The sequence below is a fragment of the Saccostrea echinata genome, unplaced genomic scaffold (assembly GCF_033153115.1).
Source record: "Saccostrea echinata isolate AGI-Se365-2 ecotype Australia unplaced genomic scaffold, CSIRO_AGI_Sech_v1 ptg000037l, whole genome shotgun sequence".
NCBI lineage: Eukaryota > Metazoa > Mollusca > Bivalvia > Ostreida > Ostreidae > Saccostrea > Saccostrea echinata.
In genome coordinates this window covers 534,338-553,063 of record NW_026889786.1, presented here as the reverse complement: position 1 = coordinate 553,063, position 18,726 = coordinate 534,338, and the positions used below count along the sequence as shown (strand labels likewise).

Sequence of the window (18,726 nt, the reverse complement as noted above, 5' to 3'; positions counted from 1 at the left end):
TAAACATCAAATCAATGGCTTTTACCCTATGCATTTCTTCCCATAACCTAAAAATTTGATCAATAAATGTTAATTCTTGTCTTGCGAGTTTCTCTTTTTTCCTACATGTACATATTTTTTTCTCAGTTCTGCTTTGATACACTCATCGCTCATCAGTGATAATATTGGCTTGAAGATCACTGTTAAAGTGCATGTGATTTGCATTTTTAGAATTTTATTTACTGTAAAAATGTGCTAATATGATAATTCTGCATGTAACTTAATTAAAGCTTCACGATCAATGAGACGTTGAATTACGAAAGCCTATTAGGATCAAACTACGGTAAAAAAAAAATATAAAAGGCATTATAACGCGAAAAAAAAAGCGTAATACCGCCGTTATAACGCGGAAAAAGGCGTAATAACGCAAATACAGGCGTAATTACGCCTTTCCAAAAGGCGTTATAACGCGTAAAAAGGTGTTATTACGCCTTTCCAAAAGGCGTTATTACGCCCCCCCCCCCACTCGCATTCGTAGTACCGGCCTGTTTGAAAAGGAGTTATAAATATCCAAAAATGGAAAGGCTTTGTTTTAAAATAGTAAATATGTAAAAGATTGAACCAAAGCCATCTTTATTTATGCAATATTTAGATTATAGTCAAGTTTTAATATAATAAATTATATTATAAATTATAGTATTTTCTATATTCCTGCACATCTCGCAAACAGTTGTTTGCATTTTGCATGCATATCAAGAGAAGTCAACACTCTACTTTTGAAAATCCAGGATATAGGCAGAATCAGCTTTGGGCTTTGCTAACCACGTATTAAAAATTCATGTCAAATTTGAAATATTTTTCTATCCTCTTGGAAAAAAACAGGCAAACTATTTGCATAGGTATAATGAGCAATTAGCCTTCAACCAAATTTCTGAAATCCATGCACCTTGGTAGAGGCGTCTGGCATCAGAGAAGGACTAAGCTGGTTTAACACTGAAAATATTTTACACATTTAAAAATCTTTTTTCCTGGAAATCTAATTATAATCAGCCCCCAGGGTGGGCTAAGTAAGTCATGTATTGATTAAAAAAGAGGCGTAAAAACGCCTTTTGGAAAGGCGTAATAATCCCATTTTAAAAGGCGTAATAACGCCTTTATTTGCGTTATTACGCCTTTTTCCGCGTTATAACGCCTTTTGAAATTTTTTTTTACCGTAGTTTGATCCTAATAGGCTTTCGTATTGAATTTCTTCACAATCAAAACTTCAAAATACATGTAATTCTTTCAAACGACGTAAAATGAATAACGGAAGTTTATAAACATTTTTTTCTGTCACAGCAAAACATTTCCCACACGCATGCAGGGAATTCATAATTGCAGCTCATATTCAATGCCCAAAGGCATAATGCATTTTCAATACATGACTCAGGCCCGTAGAACGCCCCCTTTTTATGTATGTAGTTTTTCCTATAATAAACATGGCCGTAGGAACGGGGGGGGGGGCACGGAGGGGCCGTGCCCCCCCAATAATTTTGCCGATATATAGATTGATACTATATGCTTTTGTCCCCTCAATAAAAACGTCTGATGACCTTTTTTTTTGTTTTTGTTTTTCTTTTGCTTGTCAGGAATTTTTTGTTAGTGCCCCCCCAACTGTCAACTGAAAAATGTATGGCTGTGCCCCCCCCCCCCCCAACTGAAATTGCTTCGTACGGGCCTGATAAATGTTCCATTATATGCTGGTTGCCCCCCCCCCCCCCACACACACACATTTTGATGTTGTAAGGTCGTGCACAGGCAAAGTCCATAATTTGGAGAGTAAATAAGCTTTTTAAAAAAAATTATTATTTATTTATTTATTTTTTGCTTGTCAGATAATTTTGGGAAGTTGCCCCCCCCCCCCATGGAATTCTATATACGACAGCCAACTGCTTACTGCCAACTGCTCACTGCTTACTGCCACTGCTCATAGATGATATTGCCTGTTTTGTTATCTTTAATATCTTAAATACGCATGCTTAATTGAATAAACCTTATGATAGATAACAATAATATTAAGGTTCATCGATGATATAAATGTCTATTCCTTTATAGTCTTGTCAAGTTGAAGTGTCTTTTTTGTCCAATTTTGTCCCGCAAGCTATGCTATAATTGTTTGTATTGTATTAAAAAATACATTTTTTTTTGGAAAATCATAAGAGTTAAAGAAACATTCTATATGAGTGAGCAGAGGGTTTATGAACCTTAATTACAAATTTAATTTTTAATTTTTAAACAGTGAAGGCAAGGAAGAAATAAGTAGGAAGAAAGAGTATTTCCTGTTAAATACAAAACATCTAATTCCCACATTTCCTTGCAGGCAAATAATTCAATAGATTTTTTGAAGGGGGGGGGGATTAAAGGCTTATATATACGCAAGAAAAAATGGGGGGGGGGGCTTTTAGTAGGATCTTACGTAATATTTGTTGGTATATGCATTTATATCAGAAATACTAATAAAAAATCATTTAAAAAAATCATAAAGGCCTTTACCCTATGTAAAAACAGTTGATCTCAGTCAAGGAAAAGCAATTTCAGTGCTGGGGGGGGGGGGGGGGGCACAACCCAACATAATTCCCTTGACAATAAATCAAAAAAGAGTCACAGGCGTCTGTATAGTATATGTATTGTTGGAAATTTAGTTAGTACGCCCCCCCCCCCCACCACGAATGTTTTAACAAATCTAACATTATCCATTAAAACGATACACATAAGACACATATAAAAATTCCCAAATAGAGGTACTTTTCCTAGGGTAAAAAGACACACCGAAAGATATTGCTAGATATTTTACACTATGGGCAAAAGTTATGTTATTATAATTTTCAGTAATATTTCTAGTATAAATACATATATCAACAAATGTTTCTCAAGACCCTTCTAAAAGTTTGTGCTTTTGTCGTATGTGAACCCACCCACCCCTTTTCCCGCGTCAAAAAAGCTACCCAATTATTTGCCTGCAAAGAAATGCAGAAATTAAATGTTTTGTTTTTAAGAGGAAATAATCCTTCTTCCGATTTACTCCTTCCTCGACTTTACAGTTTGAAAATTCCTAAATCCGCCAAATTTTGTTATTATTGTACATGTAAGAACTACGCACACTAACTCTCGATTCCCGCCTACATTTTCCATCTTTTTAAATCAATATAAATGGCAAACTTGTTTGAATGCAAAGAAAAGTGCATTAGTACTAAGTACTAATTTTAAAAACCATTGACAAAAAGTTAATAGCTCTTACTTACAACTCCTTTCATAAGGGGGTAGAAAATTTTATCGATTGAAATCAGGCTGAAAACATCACCAGATTTTCAAATACTCATGGAAATGGATAAATGACTCTTAAATCTCACCGTATGTTTAACTTATGTGAAATTCAACATATGAGATTGATAAAGTAATAAAGTACATTTTTTATTTGTTATCTCATTTGAAATTGGTATTAAAATGACTATTTTCCGGTTTTTAATCTTTAACCCCCCAACCCAACCCCCCCAACCCCCCCGTGAGACAACAAAACCTTTGGAATGAATTTGTGAAATAACGTTTTCAATTAATTCAATTCATAAAAACTGAAAAAAAAGATTTGTTGTTTCGCGGGGAAAGATGTTTTAATTGAAAATCAATTTCCATTTTCCGATAATTTCTATAGTGAAAAATGTTCTCAAATTAAAGACTTATATCTCTCTTGTTTTCCAAAATAAGTTATGTTTTACATGCGCAGATCTAGAGGGGGAGGGGGGATGGGGGGTCCGGACCCCCCTTGAAATATGTAGAGTTATTTAATGTACTAATATCATTTAATATACTAAACCAACTAAAAGTGACCTCGGACACCCCCCCCCACCCCCCCCGAAAACGCGGATCCGTGTTAAGTTGGTATGAAAAGTCATAGATATGAAGCATAAGAAGCTACCCCTACCACCACAACCACGAAATAGGTTTATCACGTTTTGGAAAGGAGTTACCTTTTTTTCTTGTAAAGAAATTTCTGGGTTGGATTTTTTTTGCTGGGGTGGACACCTCCTGGAAAAAATCCTGGATCCGCTCCTGGTTTATGAAAATTCACATAAATATCAATTTATTCAAATATGTGTGGCAGTTGGTAGTAACCAGTCAGCAGTTGGCTGTCGTATATGGAATTCCACACACACACACACACACACACACACCCACCCCAAATTGGTCAGTGCATTTTATTTTATTTTTTTTTTTTTTTGCTCGTCAGATTTTTTTCTGGGAAGTTGCACCCTTTTAAAACTGTTGCTACGGGCCTGTGTTCATCTTTTACTGGGGTAACGAATTTCACTATTTCGGTAGAGGCCTCAATGCTTATTTCATTTGTTATTTTCTTTTTTTAAAAAAACTATAAACCCCCGAATCTTCGATACGGGGGCATAAAAAAGATATACAGCTTTAGTCTATTAAAAAGGGGGGGTGCAAAAAACAAACAAACAAACAAACAAAACCGGACTATGATTTTGTGTCAAGGGAATCTTTAGGTCTCTGAAATGACATTTCCTTGCAACTTTTGTGGAGAGATAGCACGTATTTCAGATTCATGAATATTTCTGAGGAAAGCTAGACACATTTTACAGACATTAAACAAATAGATCTCATCTGGAAAGCAAAAGAAAAAAGTCAAACTCACTTAAAATGAGAGAGAGAGAGAGAGAGAGAGAGAGAGAGAGAGAGAGAGAGAGAGAGAGAGAGAGAAGCTTTATAATTGTATTTATTTATTATTTTTATTGTGATTATCTTGAAAATCCCTAGACGAAGTAGTATTTATTCATGATTAATATGTGTGTAATACAAATGTAGATCCTTTTCACAATGAACAGAACAGAACAGAACATTTATTTTCTAATTTAGAGCCCATAACAGACAAGTATGAAATTATTACAATAATAAAGAAAAGATATGCCAATGGATAGTATAATAATTTGTAAATGACATTGCTCATTTCAACAATAATATTGTACTATTTCAGTTAAAGGGAATACTATATATAAAAGTGTATGGCTACTACAACATGTTATCATTTATGGATTTGCCCACAGAATTAAGAGTTTCTTTGTCTTCAGTATTGAGTAACCAAAAAAGTTTTTGTTCATCATCTAATCCCGAGAAATTTGGAAATTTACTTTTAATTGACTGAAAAATTTCTTTTCTTTGATGGTCATATTTTTTTTATACATGTTATCAAAAAATGAGTTTCATCATCTACACTGTTAGAATTACATCTATTGCATAATCGATCTTCTCGAGGGATGTTGGTAAATCTTCCCACTTCAATTTGCAATCTGTGACAAGAAATTCTTAATTTACATAGAGATTTTCTGTGATGAAAAATTTTAACTACTGATAAATAGTTCTCATAACCCCAATTTTGTTTGAGTTTTACATATGTGCTTAATTTACCGTCGGTATAACTTTGTTGACTTGTATACCAATTTTTTACATAATCTAATAAGGTTTTATGACAGAGTGACTTAAATTTATGCTCCCCATAACAAATTACTTCATCTTTGATATTGTGATAAAATAGACTGGCTTGCCTGTCTGATATGCGCGATATACAATATACTTTCGAACGATAGAGACAGGCAATACCAGTCTAGTGATAAAGGGGGTTGGGATCGACCTACCAATTTCTACGTACTGAAAACGCTTTGCAAATTGTTTTAAATTTACTTACGATGAAGCGCTCGGCAGACGTAAATTTTTTATGCCACCTTGACACCCAAACAGCTAAACTGAGAAGGTATTTTTAACTGTAACTAATCATTTCTGAAAAAAAATGACATATGTGTTTTGTATACAGTTGTCTGTTAAGGTATATAAAGCATTGATGACGAGGTTTATTAAAAAAAAACTAATTCAATCCAAATGATTCTTGTAGACTAACATGATAAAATGGCCCGGAGCTTTTTAAACAGGAATGTGCAGTAAAAAGATAATTGGGTAATTTGGGTTAGCATGAAAATACATTGTAATGAAAAGTAATGAAATTTACATGTGCACAAAGGTAATCTCGTATTTGAGCATTACCAGATATAGGAAAAATTAAAGTATTCTCATTTGTTAGGAATATTTTTTGAAACACCAGTGCATTTTTTTTTGGATAGGCCTATATGCAAAATCCCATGTCCATACTTATTTCTTCATGGTAGTGAATCTTTAAAAAAAATAATTCTAGGATAGACTTAACATTATAGGTCACCATATTCACTCTCTTGTTCCATTAATTATGACGTAAAATTTAGTGCTGCCTCTTGAGTGATTAGGGTTAGTCTTGCACCTGCTAAAAAATAACAGGAAGTTTTCACATACTATTTGACTGATAAGGAGTCTCTCATCCTCACAAGAGATTGAGGTTAGTTCTTGCACACTATAAGACAGATAAGAGTTAGTTTTTTACCCACCTATGAGATTACGATATGTATCACCTGGGTACAGTCCACTAATTGTTTTCCCATAGGCGGCAATGTTAACGTTTCTTCACATAGCAATGTCCCTAATTTTCGTTCAGCAGTGAGTGACCCCTCAAATCAAAGCAAATCAAGTTGTCTTTCCTTGGTTAAAATCTCGAGGTGGCATGTCAGATTCGTTTTCCGGCAAAATGCGTCTGTCTGCGTTAACCTCTGAAAATGAAAGTGAAAGTAGGGGAATTCCAGACTTCTCACTGGTGTTATAATACATAAAATAATTCTGCTGATCTTATTGATAAATTACATCTGCCAAGCTTTTTTGCAGGGGAACATACTCCTTATCATTAAGTATGAGGCTCAGTTTAATACATTATCACAGTTTTTTTTATTCAGTTCTGCAAATTAAGGAACTTGTAATTTTTTCTGCACTACTTTCTTCCCCTACCGATTCTAAAAATAATTAGAGGTATGTACCCAATATGAAAAATTATTTTCTGGATTTTACAATATTTTACATCATAAGGTATACTACAGTCTATGTAGTGACACTATGCCAAATTTCAGGAAAATTCAATCATTAATAAAGATTTTACAGCATGCACAGTTCTATATGCAAAATCCTTTAAAAATGCTTCCATCTAGCCACAACTGCACCCACATTTAAGTCATCGGTTAGCCTATTAATGTACTTATACCATTTTTATTCTCTTTCATGACTTTAAATACATCAAGCAAAATTACAATCAAGCACTCATATGGGTCCATTTCTCTTATTTCAAAAAATCAATGCATTTTTGCACAAATTTGATCATCCCTCACCCTTGAATTCATTGTTTCTCCATGATAGACAAAAAAATTAAGTTTATTAAAATACCCCGAAAGTAGTAAAAATAGAAAGTACTGATTATTTCCTGTCCATTGATGTATCATTCAAGAAAATTGGTGTAGGAATAAAAACGTTATAAGCCTATATATTCTTGTGTACATTCATCTGTTTCAAAGGAATTTTTACGCCAATGCAAGTTCACTCATCTATGACGTCATAATGACATCATAATAATGGATTGCTTATTACACATGTAGTGTTACTTTTCCCGTACTTTTAATTAAAGATGAAATTAGAACTAAAATATTCATTATAACTATAAAATAATAAAAATACTTGCATGAGCAGATCAAATAAATAGTCTACAGAAAATGTTTTGTTTCCATGGTAACCATTTTGTAATTTGTAGAAAAATGAAAGAGAACTTTGAAAATTTTGAATTTCCTTACAAGTCGCTCGTTTTGACTGACAAATATTAAAGAAATTTTAACTCTAGTATTTTTTAATCTTAATATTTTATCATGCACAACACTATGAATGTAAAATATTGTTTTGAAATTCTTTTCAAATTATATTAGCTGTAAAATATATAGCATACATGTACAGATTAGTTTGATGGTCACTTTCATAGCTCAAATATTCATTTAAAATCTCTATTTTCTAAGCTTTAACACCACCTCCCTCCCCTCCAACCCCCCAACCCCCCCCCCCCCCCCCCCCCACACACACACACACAAAGAAGCTTTAGAAAATTCAACTTACATATTGAAAGTACTGCCATCATTTTACATGTGAAGACTCAAGATGTGTTCAAATGAGTTTGTTTTTACTGACTGATAGCTTTAAACACCATCTGCATGAACCTGGAAGTTGTCCTGTATCACCATCAACCTAAAAAAGAAATCAATTTAAAAAATGGTGCAATAATTTATCAGCATCAAAAGCACCTAAAACATTCACAGACAGACATCAAACACACACAATCCTACCACATTCCTTTTATGCCCATAATTTGATATCAATTGAAAATTATGAATTTGCACTGATTAGTCTCAACATTGTTAAATTACATGTAAATTAATAATACAGGTAAAAAGCATGTTTACTGACAATAATTATACATTAGACAAATACATGTAATGCAGTTAATACATGTAAAATATAAAAAATGTTAGTGTGCATGTTCATGCACACACTGCTTAACTTCCACAGAACTGTAGTCTGACCAACTTCTTTGAAAGAATGCACATGTATACTATGTCCTCATTCATGTAATTCTATTCCATGAAAATAAAAGTTTTCATTTACAAATATTGTAATAAGGCATGGAAACCTTTTTTTTCATTACCTCTTTCATAAAATGACAAGTGCATATCACCTACATACTGCAAGACTCAGCACTAGGTAGCACTAAGCAGTTTCGATAACTTACTGCCACCCTACTTTCACTTTGACCTTGAACTTTACTGAATACCGATTCCGTCCTCATTTGTGATTTTTTGTGTATTGAAAATAAACAATAGTGGTGGATGTACTTCTAAAATAAGTCTTCTTTTTCTAAATATCTATTAATGGCTCTGAATTAATAAATTGTATAAAATCGATACATTTAATTTACATGCTACATGTACATGTGTACACAATGGAAGATATGAGCATAAGCTGTCTGTTCCTAAGGGGGTAAGGGGGGGGGGGGCTATTAACAAATCAATTTGTTTCAAAATATGTATAAACAAATTAAAATGTGCTTCCTTCATAAATTTAAACAATTGGAAATGATAGTAAACACCAAGTTCACAAGAAAATAAAGATCTATGAGAATTTTCTCTTACCAATAGGCTCCACATATTGGGTACAGTCCACTAATTGTTTTCCCATAGGCGGCAATGTTAACGTTTCTTCACATAGCAATGTCCCTAATTTTCGTTCAGCAGTGAGTGACCCCTCAAATCAAAGCAAATCAAGTTGTCTTTCCTTGGTTAAAATCTCGAGGTGGCATGTCAGATTCGTTTTCCGGCAAAATGCGTCTGTCTGCGTTAACCTCTGAAAATGAAAGTGAAAGTAGGGGAATTCCAGACTTCTCACTGGTGTTATAATACATAAAATAATTCTGCTGATCTTATTGATAAATTACATCTGCCAAGCTTTTTTGCAAGGGAACATACTCCTTATCATTAAGTATGAGGCTCAGTTTAATACATTATCACAGTTTTTTTTATTCAGTTCTGCAAATTAAGGAACTTGTAATTTTTTCTGCACTACTTTCTTCCCCTACCGATTCTAAAAATAATTAGAGGTATGTACCCACCTGTCACCATGACCTGTGTTATAGTATTATAATAAGAGTGAGTTAAGACTAGTGTGGGTGTTTCTATGCTAATGAGTTAAAATTAAAACACATTTAGAGGTTTGTATTTTATAAAGAGAAGGTTTAAACTTGCTTTTTAATACCTGTTTAGTACTAGCGATGTTATAGACTATACACATTATGACATCATATTATGACATCATTGTTCTTTACTACTTGAGGTAATAAACAACGTCAACAAAACAGATTTGGCTTAAAGGTGTATCTTATTTAATTTTACAGAATTATTGTTTTTTAAGAGGAAGTTATTCCAATGATCAGCAATTAATGATATAGCTGCACAAATCTGGTGCATGAATTGTTTCAAATCAAAACACCACAAATAGTAACAACAATTGAACTGTAGACATTTGTGCAGTAATATCATCAATCTCTGGAATAGACCCTTTTCCTATGACATATTTTGCCTAGGAGTTATTTCCCTTAGCCGCCATATTGTAGGGCAACATTCCCAGATCCCTTCATTATTCAACCAAGTTCAATTTCTTATACTGGTTACTGAGGTAAAGATAACACTATTTTTCTTATGAATACACATTTGTTATATCCTCTATTAATTCATGATAATAAGATTGTAAATATTTTCCCCCATATTTTTCTTGAATGCATGTTTAAAATTGGTTGCTCAAAGAGGTAAATTCACTGCTTTGCTATACAAGATGGCGGCTAAGGGGAATAACTCCTAAGCAAAATGTGTCATAGGAGAAGGGTCTATATTGTGCTCATTATTAAATCTTGTTTTTGTCAAATTAAATATGCTATGCCTTTGTGCTGAAGCTGTTTTATTGATATTGTTTATCAATTTTGAGTAGTAACTTACTACGCAGCACAGTTAAGGCTACAAAAAGGGGTCGGAGCCTAATTTGTACGGGAAAAATTAACTATGACATCATACAAAACCAACAATTCTTAAATATACCACAAAATGAAATGATTTGCTATTTTAAACTGTAGGAGACCATCAAACTACATCAAAACTTACTACAACATGCTCTTTTGTCGTTAGTTAAACCCCACATTACAAGGTATAAACAAGTCACTGATCGCAATGCACTTGTAGATGTGACGTCATTTCGTAAAACTTGACGCAGTTTGTATGCAGTGAGAGGCGGATCACGTATTATATTTTCTCAACGAAAAATGTATTCTATAATTAAATAAAATATTATTTACAGATATTTCATAAGCCATTAACTTGGATTCATTGTCTTCTTTACGATTTTATTAAAATATTTTCCGTACATTTCCTATTTAATAGATACTGCTGTATATTTGTACGCAAGTACATCGGAGGGTAATGTAGGGGTCTTAATGCAAGGGCATTCACTCAAAGGATCATAGTAAGCTTTTACAAATCAATTCTAGAAGTATTCAGGTATATGAAAAATGCTGCGATCCTGATGAAATCTTGAAAATAATTTAATTATATCTATATTTAATGCCGTTGACCAGCAAAAAATACACCATGCGATCATACAAATACGATATTAACAATGAAATAGCAGAATCTATGTAGGATCGCAGCACTTTTTAGAAACTACAATGCGTATTGAAAATATTTATAATCTAAACTTAGAATTTTAACTTCGTTATGCCCTTTCACTAGTGAAATTTTTAGGTGACCTCAATACTGCAAGTAAATGTGCTAAAATCACGTGACTGCTGCATCATGTGACAAGTCTAAATATAAAATCTAATCGTCCTCAATATGTAGTTATTATCTGTAATTACATTTGTCTGATATATATATTGTACTAAAAATAATCGCCATCCTGATTATGAATACATTTTTAATCACAAAAATTTGTCGATATTTCCATTGCGCACCTTAACTGTACTGCGTACAAACAATGACATAATAATGTGTATTTTGCTAAACCATGTCATAGGTACTAAGTATGTATAAGAAAGTAAGTTTAAACCTGTTCTGTGTCATGTATATAATAGTTTTAATTAGCTCATTTGCATATGACCCCCACACCTAGCCTTAACTCACTTGCAGATACAATCTTTGAAGTAAATTGATAAATTTAGTTGAATCAGCAATTCAGTGGTCGACTCTACAGACTCTTATATTTTTGCAAGATCTTTCAACTTTGACTGCATCACCTGTATTTATTTCCAAATTGATACTGTCAAAAAATGACTCTAAGTATGTGTCACAGGCACTTCATTGTCAGACTTTTATTTTTGTCAAATTTCACTATGTAAACAATATTTATTGAATGTATCAGACTTGTCCAAATTTTGATACATTTATCACTGTCAGACATTTGGTCTGACAAAGTCCATTGTTCTCTCAGACCGGACAAAGTTTTGTCAGACCAGAAACATTTACCTTATTTTGACACTGAGAAAGGAAAATAGATAACAGCACCAAAATGCCCTTTATTTTCAACAGCCTTCATAATCTTCTAATGGTGACAAACTCCCATGTACTACCCTCTCCTACATGTACAACAAGTTACCATTTATTCTGAAGTTGCTGAAGTTCTCGACTCTTTGATAAATTGAAATCTTCCTATTTAGGTTTATGTCATGGATACTGAATGTTGTTGAAAACTTATTACATAGGGCAAAGTTTTCGAATCTTTACACATGTAATTACAATTTACATTCCTGAACTTTTTCTTTCTCAAAAATAAATTAATTCCTGTTTGTTAGTAAGCCCTTCTGCTCCAATTTGTACTGTACTAATATTATTAATTTTCATATGTGAAATACATCTAAGACATTGCTTTTAATAATAAAGACTTCCTTAATATTATTTCAGATCTAAATATTGGAAACCAACCAAATGATTCTGCAAACCCTTAGCCAGTCATATGCTCAGTTTGCCAGAAGCTTGTCAAAGATTTTGCTTTTGTTTTTTCGTGTTGCTTGGCAATCCAAGTTTTGCCTACCCTATCTACTCACCAGTGCATTCTTAGCACTGGATGTCCGAGTAAGAGTGGAAATTGAAATTCACATGTATTAACCATGTGACTTACACGAACAGTACCTTCTTTTAAATTCCGTCCAAAAAGCCTGTGAAATTTTTTATGTAAATATATATATATATAACAATGAGTCGAGGTGTGAGAGATCTGAGGGACTTAATATGTGTGTCTAGACTGACAGTGCGAGATAGTGATGAAGAAATATTTTCCGATGAAGAAGTTGTAATAAAAGATTTAGATACACTTTCTGTCAGTAGTGCAAGCTCTGTAGACAGTTCAAAACGTTTACCATCTGTGGAACGTCACGTGTCTCCAGACTCTGGGTGTGTCACAAACACGTGCAGCAGCACCCCACCGGAAACTGCTGTAGAAACTGATGCAATTCCTAAGAAAACAAAACCAAAAAAGAGAAAGAAGAGAGACAAGAAACCAGTACTTAATATTGTTCCTGGAACCTATGAACTCCCAAAAGCTGAGGTATTACCACCAGTTGCTTCCACTTCTTTTGGGTCAATCATTTCTGAAAATCAAGATGTAGACGAAGTATCTTCACCAGTAGTTGACAAAAGAGTTCGAGCCAACACCACAAACTTTGATGACATGATGTGCTATATTGATGCCACAGTAGTATCTAGTTGGCTGTCTAGAGCTAACGAAAATGTTCAGAAATTGTGTGAATTTTGTCAAAATTCTGAGAAGTTTGTACAGTTTGCCCATTTCTGGCTATCTGACTTTCCTGATCAGCAGAAAAATGAAATATTTGAACTAGAATATGAAATTATTGTGGAGGAGGCTAACTTTGCCTTTACTGTTGGAAAAGAGCAGAGAAAGATCACAAATCGTGACATACTCGGCCTTATCACAGCTGTGTTTAGGGAGTACCCTGGAATACTTCTAAGTAGCAAGGGACCCTATTTATTTCTGGATTACTTGGATGTTTTGTCATCTGAAAAACAAACAAGCTACAAGCGATTGTTATCCGATGTTAAGTGTTCAACTCGTAACAAACAATATGCACAGTGGATTCTAGCCATGCGATCCTTTACACTTTTGAGTGTTTGGACTGCTATTGTGAATTTTTATCGCAATTTGAAACGAGACATTTCACCAACTCAAGATCGCTCACTACTCTCTTCATCCTCCAAGGAATCCGTTCATCATCAGAGAGTGGTACAAGCAATCCGACTCGGATTGGTGGATGTCTTACATTACTATATCACCACAGCTCTTGTAAATCCACACTACAAGGACAGCCACAACAGAACATACATCTTTACAGCAGTGATGTACAATCAACCCAGTATTCTGCATTACTTAATAAACAGGGTAGGACTCAAATTTCAAGAGAACATTTTAAAAGTTTCAAAGATATTTCTGCGAGACATTTATGCACTCACAAGTTTATTGTAGCTTAATTTTTTTTCTAAATAAAATAAGGATTCTCTTTTCTTTTTTTTGACAGATATAAAGACTCAGGGTTATTATCATATAATGTTTATAAATTCATTTCAATTAAAAATATATGATTGTTTCAGGTGAAGCCTCCAATTGATGTAAACTGTGCAGCTGATACTGGAAATACACCACTCCATGCTGCAGCCAATAACGGCAATGTTGATTTAGTCACTATACTGCTACAGAATCCACGGATTGATATCAACAACAAAAACTCCCAGTGTGAAGAGGCCACACCCCTCCATCTGGCTATTATGCTAGGTATATATATTAATTAGGGGTGTAACAATAATACTGTTGTGAAAATATGACAATATTTTTTTACAAAAGTATTGTGATCTGCAAGTATACTAGAATAAAAGAAAGTTACTTTAGCTTATTCCACTGCATTGGAGTGCATAGTGTAAAAGGGTCACTTAGATTTATTAAAATAAGATATGATAAAAGATAGGTAAATCCAAGTGAAAGTTTATTTGGAAAACAATTTATATGGAAAAAGAAATATAAACAGAAGAACACTGAATGTTTCTTTTATTTGGGGATTTATTGCAAAAAATAATACCGGTAATAATATTGAAAGTGGCATGCATCATGGAATAAACTAAGTACATGTACCACACTATACCACGCTACTTTGATACAACTGAATATTTAATATAATGAAATATTTGTGTAATGTACATGCATAACAACGAAAAAGTACATTTCAAGACTGTGGTATTTTGGTATCAATAAATATTAGAGTGCAGCTATGAAAATTTAAAAGATGAATGATATCAGATATACTTAAGTATTTATTTTAAGTACCGGGTATATGGTATACATTTTCAGAAAGTTAAATATACTTGTTGTTAGATTGAATCTAGATAAGATAAGATATTATTTATTTAAAGTTGGGTAAATCAAACAAAAAACATTAGCTCTGAAGAGCTATTTTCCGACTACATAATAATATTACATATAATACAATAATACAGAATAAACAAGAAACAGTACTTAAAAATCACACTTCTAAAATATCAATATAGCCCGTGATGCATTACAATGACATATGACATAGTATTCATCACATTAAGACCAACAAACTGAAATAAACCTTGTTTACTATTATCTAAAAATAAAATTTAGCGACAAGCGCAGCAATTACAACTATTTCCGTACCAACTACTTATATTTGATTTGAATTGGTTAAAAGTACTAATATTTCTAAAAGATTCTGGTAAAGAATTCCAGAGTTTTGCGGATTCATATCTAAAAGACTTCAAACCGTATGTTGTTGATCTTGTTTTTGGTAAAACAGCAGTTTTCTTATATCTAAAAGAATATGGCGTTTTTTTTAATATGGATAAAATCGTGCAGGTAAGATGGGCTTTGTTTGTCTAAAATCTTAAAACATTCTATGGCCATTGTTCTAATACGCCGGAGTTTGAGGCATGGCAATTTTGATTTATCCAGAAGATAACTATATGAGTTTTTGTAAATGAAACGCAGTGCTCTTTCCTGTATTTTTTCCACTTTTCTTGTCCCTCGTTCACCACAAAAATGCCAAACTAATGGACAATAATTGAAGTTTGACATGAGAAATGTATGATAGATTGTTAGTTTTCCTAATTTAGTCAGGTGAACCCCTATTCTTTTAAGTACATTCAGTTGTTGTGAAGCTTTCTTACAAATGTTTGAAATATGAGAGCTAAACTTAAGTTCAAAATCTATAGTCACGCCAAGTAATTTTACTTCGTTTTCCGGATTAATCATATTACCAATTTCAAAACAAATGTTTTCCTGTTTTGTTTTCTTTCCGAGACATATAGCTTGGAATTTATCAGGATTGGCTTGCATTTGGTTATCTTCAAACCACTTAACTAGGGTTGAACAATTAGCTTCTAATGTATTTTTTAGTGAGATAATATTGTCGCTCGAGTTCGAGAGAGTGTTATCATCAGCATAGTTGTAGAGGTCGCAATCAGATACAAAATGAAAAATATCATTGATAAAAATATTAAAAATAACAGGACCAAGTATTGAACCTTGTGGAACACCTTTGTACAATTCTAAAAAATCACTACAAGCATTTCCCAGTTTCACACATTGTTTTCGATTGCTTAAATAGCTTGAAATTAGACTTGTAGCTGCATTTGTAAAACCATATGCATTTAATTTTGCTAAAACTAGATCATGTGGAATACAATCAAAGGCTTTAGATAAATCCATCATAATTGCTGCAGTATATTTTTTATGATCAAGAGCAAACTTCCAATCTTCAACAATTTTTAGCAATACACTCTGACAGCCATACCCTGGTCTAAAAGCTGATAACATATCATTAAAATGGCAATTAAAAAAATCAGATAATTGACTGTGAATGACCCTCTTACAGCTGTTTATGTTCTGGCATCTATTTTGTATTGTTTCAGGAAATAGTGAAGTGGTGGAAAAGCTGTTGAAAATGGGAGCAAATGCAAACTTAACAATGGGACATCTGACTGCTGAAGACATTGCAAGAGACTTTGGTCATGCTGAATTGTTGCCTTTATTAAAATCTTGAAAAAAAATGCCCTTTTTATTTAATGTATTCAGGAAGAAAATATTATGAGTCTCTTTTTACACCATGGAATCTTAAATACCTTTTTAACACTTGTATAACTGTTTAAACAAGATCTTTGGTTTAAGGAAGGATTTGAGTTATCTATTATTTTGATACAAAACTACAGGAAGCTAAATCTGGAAAAAAAAAACTTGTGCCATGAATGATATCAATCTCTGTGATATTTATTATGCACTATCGTCTGTTTGAAAGCGTGACACTTTTATATTCATGAAAAATAAATAATTTGGATATGCAAGTTCTTTTTTTTTTCTTGGTTTGTGGTCATTTGCATTAATGGATCAACCATATTTCCACATAGTTTCTTACTCTAAATCTCATAAATGCATGCTGAGGTGTTAGTACATAGATGAACTGAATCCAAGTACATGCAGTAAAATAAACAGTATCAAACAAGGTACTGTAATTAATTTAGCATTATATCTTTTTCTCTTGAGCCATTTGGACAATTTCAACCAAACTTGGTCCTGAGTCTTCTTGGGTGAAGCAGAGATAATCAAGAAAAGGCAAAAAAGGGTAGATGTCCAAAAAAAAATCATTGGAATATATTGGAAAATATTTTTAAAAATCTTCTCAACTATAGCAGGACCGTAATTAGTGATATTTATATGTAAGCACCCTCAGGTAGTGCAAATTCTAGTTTGTTAAAAACATGGCCCTGGGGAATAGGATAGGGCCACAATAGGTTTTTACAAAGTTTCATATGGGAATATGTAGGGGGAAAAATCTTCCTTTCATGAAGGATAGAGTCATGATTAGTGATACATGTATTAATGTGTAAAGACCAGTAGATTCAAGTTTTTGACCTCTGGGGATAGGATGGAGCCACAATAGAGAATCAAAGAAAAAAAAAATCTTCTTGAAAAGATCAGCATAGTGATGATAACTAGTCATATTTTATGCAGATATCATCATCAGGAAGTATAGTTGGTTCAAATCATGGCCTCTTGGGCTAGGGTGGAACCAATGTTCTGAAAAAAAAAGCAGGGCCAAGATGACTCAGGCAAGCATTGTGGCCAACGGGGCTCTTGTTTGATTGGCCTGTGAATTATGCTACAAAAATACTGAAAAACTGAATTTGAGTATTGTTATAGGGACTTGAACACAGATTTGAAGTTAATATTTTCTAAAATTTTCAGTATAATATCATGACTCATATGCCCAAATGTAATAAAAGTGTGTTTAGAAACTTCTTTCATCTGGAGATTTTTAAAACTATGAATCTTGGGACGCATTTGATTGACACATATCCTGGAATTTTCACAACTAAAGTCAACTTTAACCTTAACACTTAAGGAAAGTATAAATTTTATTCTGTATTAATGAGAAATATTATACCTGTATGAATTTTAAAGGCGGATTCCGCCTGGAATATGGGTGGAATCTAGCAGGAATTGGCAAATTCCGGGCGTACTTGAGGTGGAGACAGAGTTTTTGAAAAGTTACGCCTGAATATAAGAGGCGTCTTCCAGGCGTTATTTCTACTTACCGGGCGTCAATTGGCAAGTTCAGATTTTCCTGGCGTAAAATGGCAGGAAAATGGAAACAAAAATTACGCCTGGAACTTTCAGGAGGAGTAAAAGCGCCTGATTGTTCAATTTAATTATCAATTAAGGGTCATTTCAGATAGGAGGTTAAGTTTGAATTTGATCAGGAAGGAGGGAGTTTAGTGTGAGTGAAATAGGGAATACAGATATACCAATGTTAAGGCTTTTACACTTGTTCTGGATGACACAGTATCTGCTGGTAGGTGTGATAATTAATATCTGGTATCAACTTGAGTAGATCCTTTGATTATGATTATGTACAATGATCATAAGTTATAACTTATTGACTCTTTACTTTAGATATTTTGAGTTAGTCTGATAGAGGCATTTGAATTGTAAAGTACTGAATAAATGAAGAACAGTATTAAGTAATTTGTTTCAGTGTCATGATTATTGAAGTGATTGATTATTGAAGTGATAAAATGTATTTTAAAAAGTTTATTGAATTCTCAAACATTATTTTACACTCATGGTGGTGTTTGACAGTGTCCTTTATACAAAAAATTGAAACGGCTTTTATAAATTATATTTCTATACTAT

The 18,726-nt window shown here is 33.2% G+C and overlaps 1 protein-coding gene across 1 annotated transcript; it reads left to right on the top strand.

The window, feature by feature from the left end:
• The first annotated feature begins 5,757 nt into the window (after window positions 1-5,757).
• On the top strand, window positions 5,758-16,877 carry LOC133200125 (uncharacterized). The gene is made up of 4 exons (XM_061335872.1): window positions 5,758-5,779; window positions 12,414-13,905; window positions 14,115-14,295; window positions 16,449-16,877. The coding sequence occupies exons 2-4, from the start codon at window positions 12,706-12,708 to the stop codon at window positions 16,577-16,579; spliced, it is 1,512 nt and encodes a 503-aa protein (XP_061191856.1). The 5' UTR covers window positions 5,758-5,779; window positions 12,414-12,705; the 3' UTR covers window positions 16,580-16,877.
• The last annotated feature ends 1,849 nt before the right edge of the window (window positions 16,878-18,726 follow it).

What these genes read in the sequence shown, in the direction of transcription:
- LOC133200125 (XM_061335872.1), top strand. Translation starts at nt 12,706, where the DNA reads ATGAGTCGAGGTGTGAGAGATCTGAGGGACTTAATATGTGTGTCTAGA. An exon ending in TGCATTACTTAATAAACAGG is followed by an intron (nt 13,906 to 14,114) that starts GTAGGACTCAAA and finishes TGATTGTTTCAG; the next exon opens with GTGAAGCCTCCAATTGATGT. An exon ending in CCATCTGGCTATTATGCTAG is followed by an intron (nt 14,296 to 16,448) that starts GTATATATATTA and finishes GTATTGTTTCAG; the next exon opens with GAAATAGTGAAGTGGTGGAA.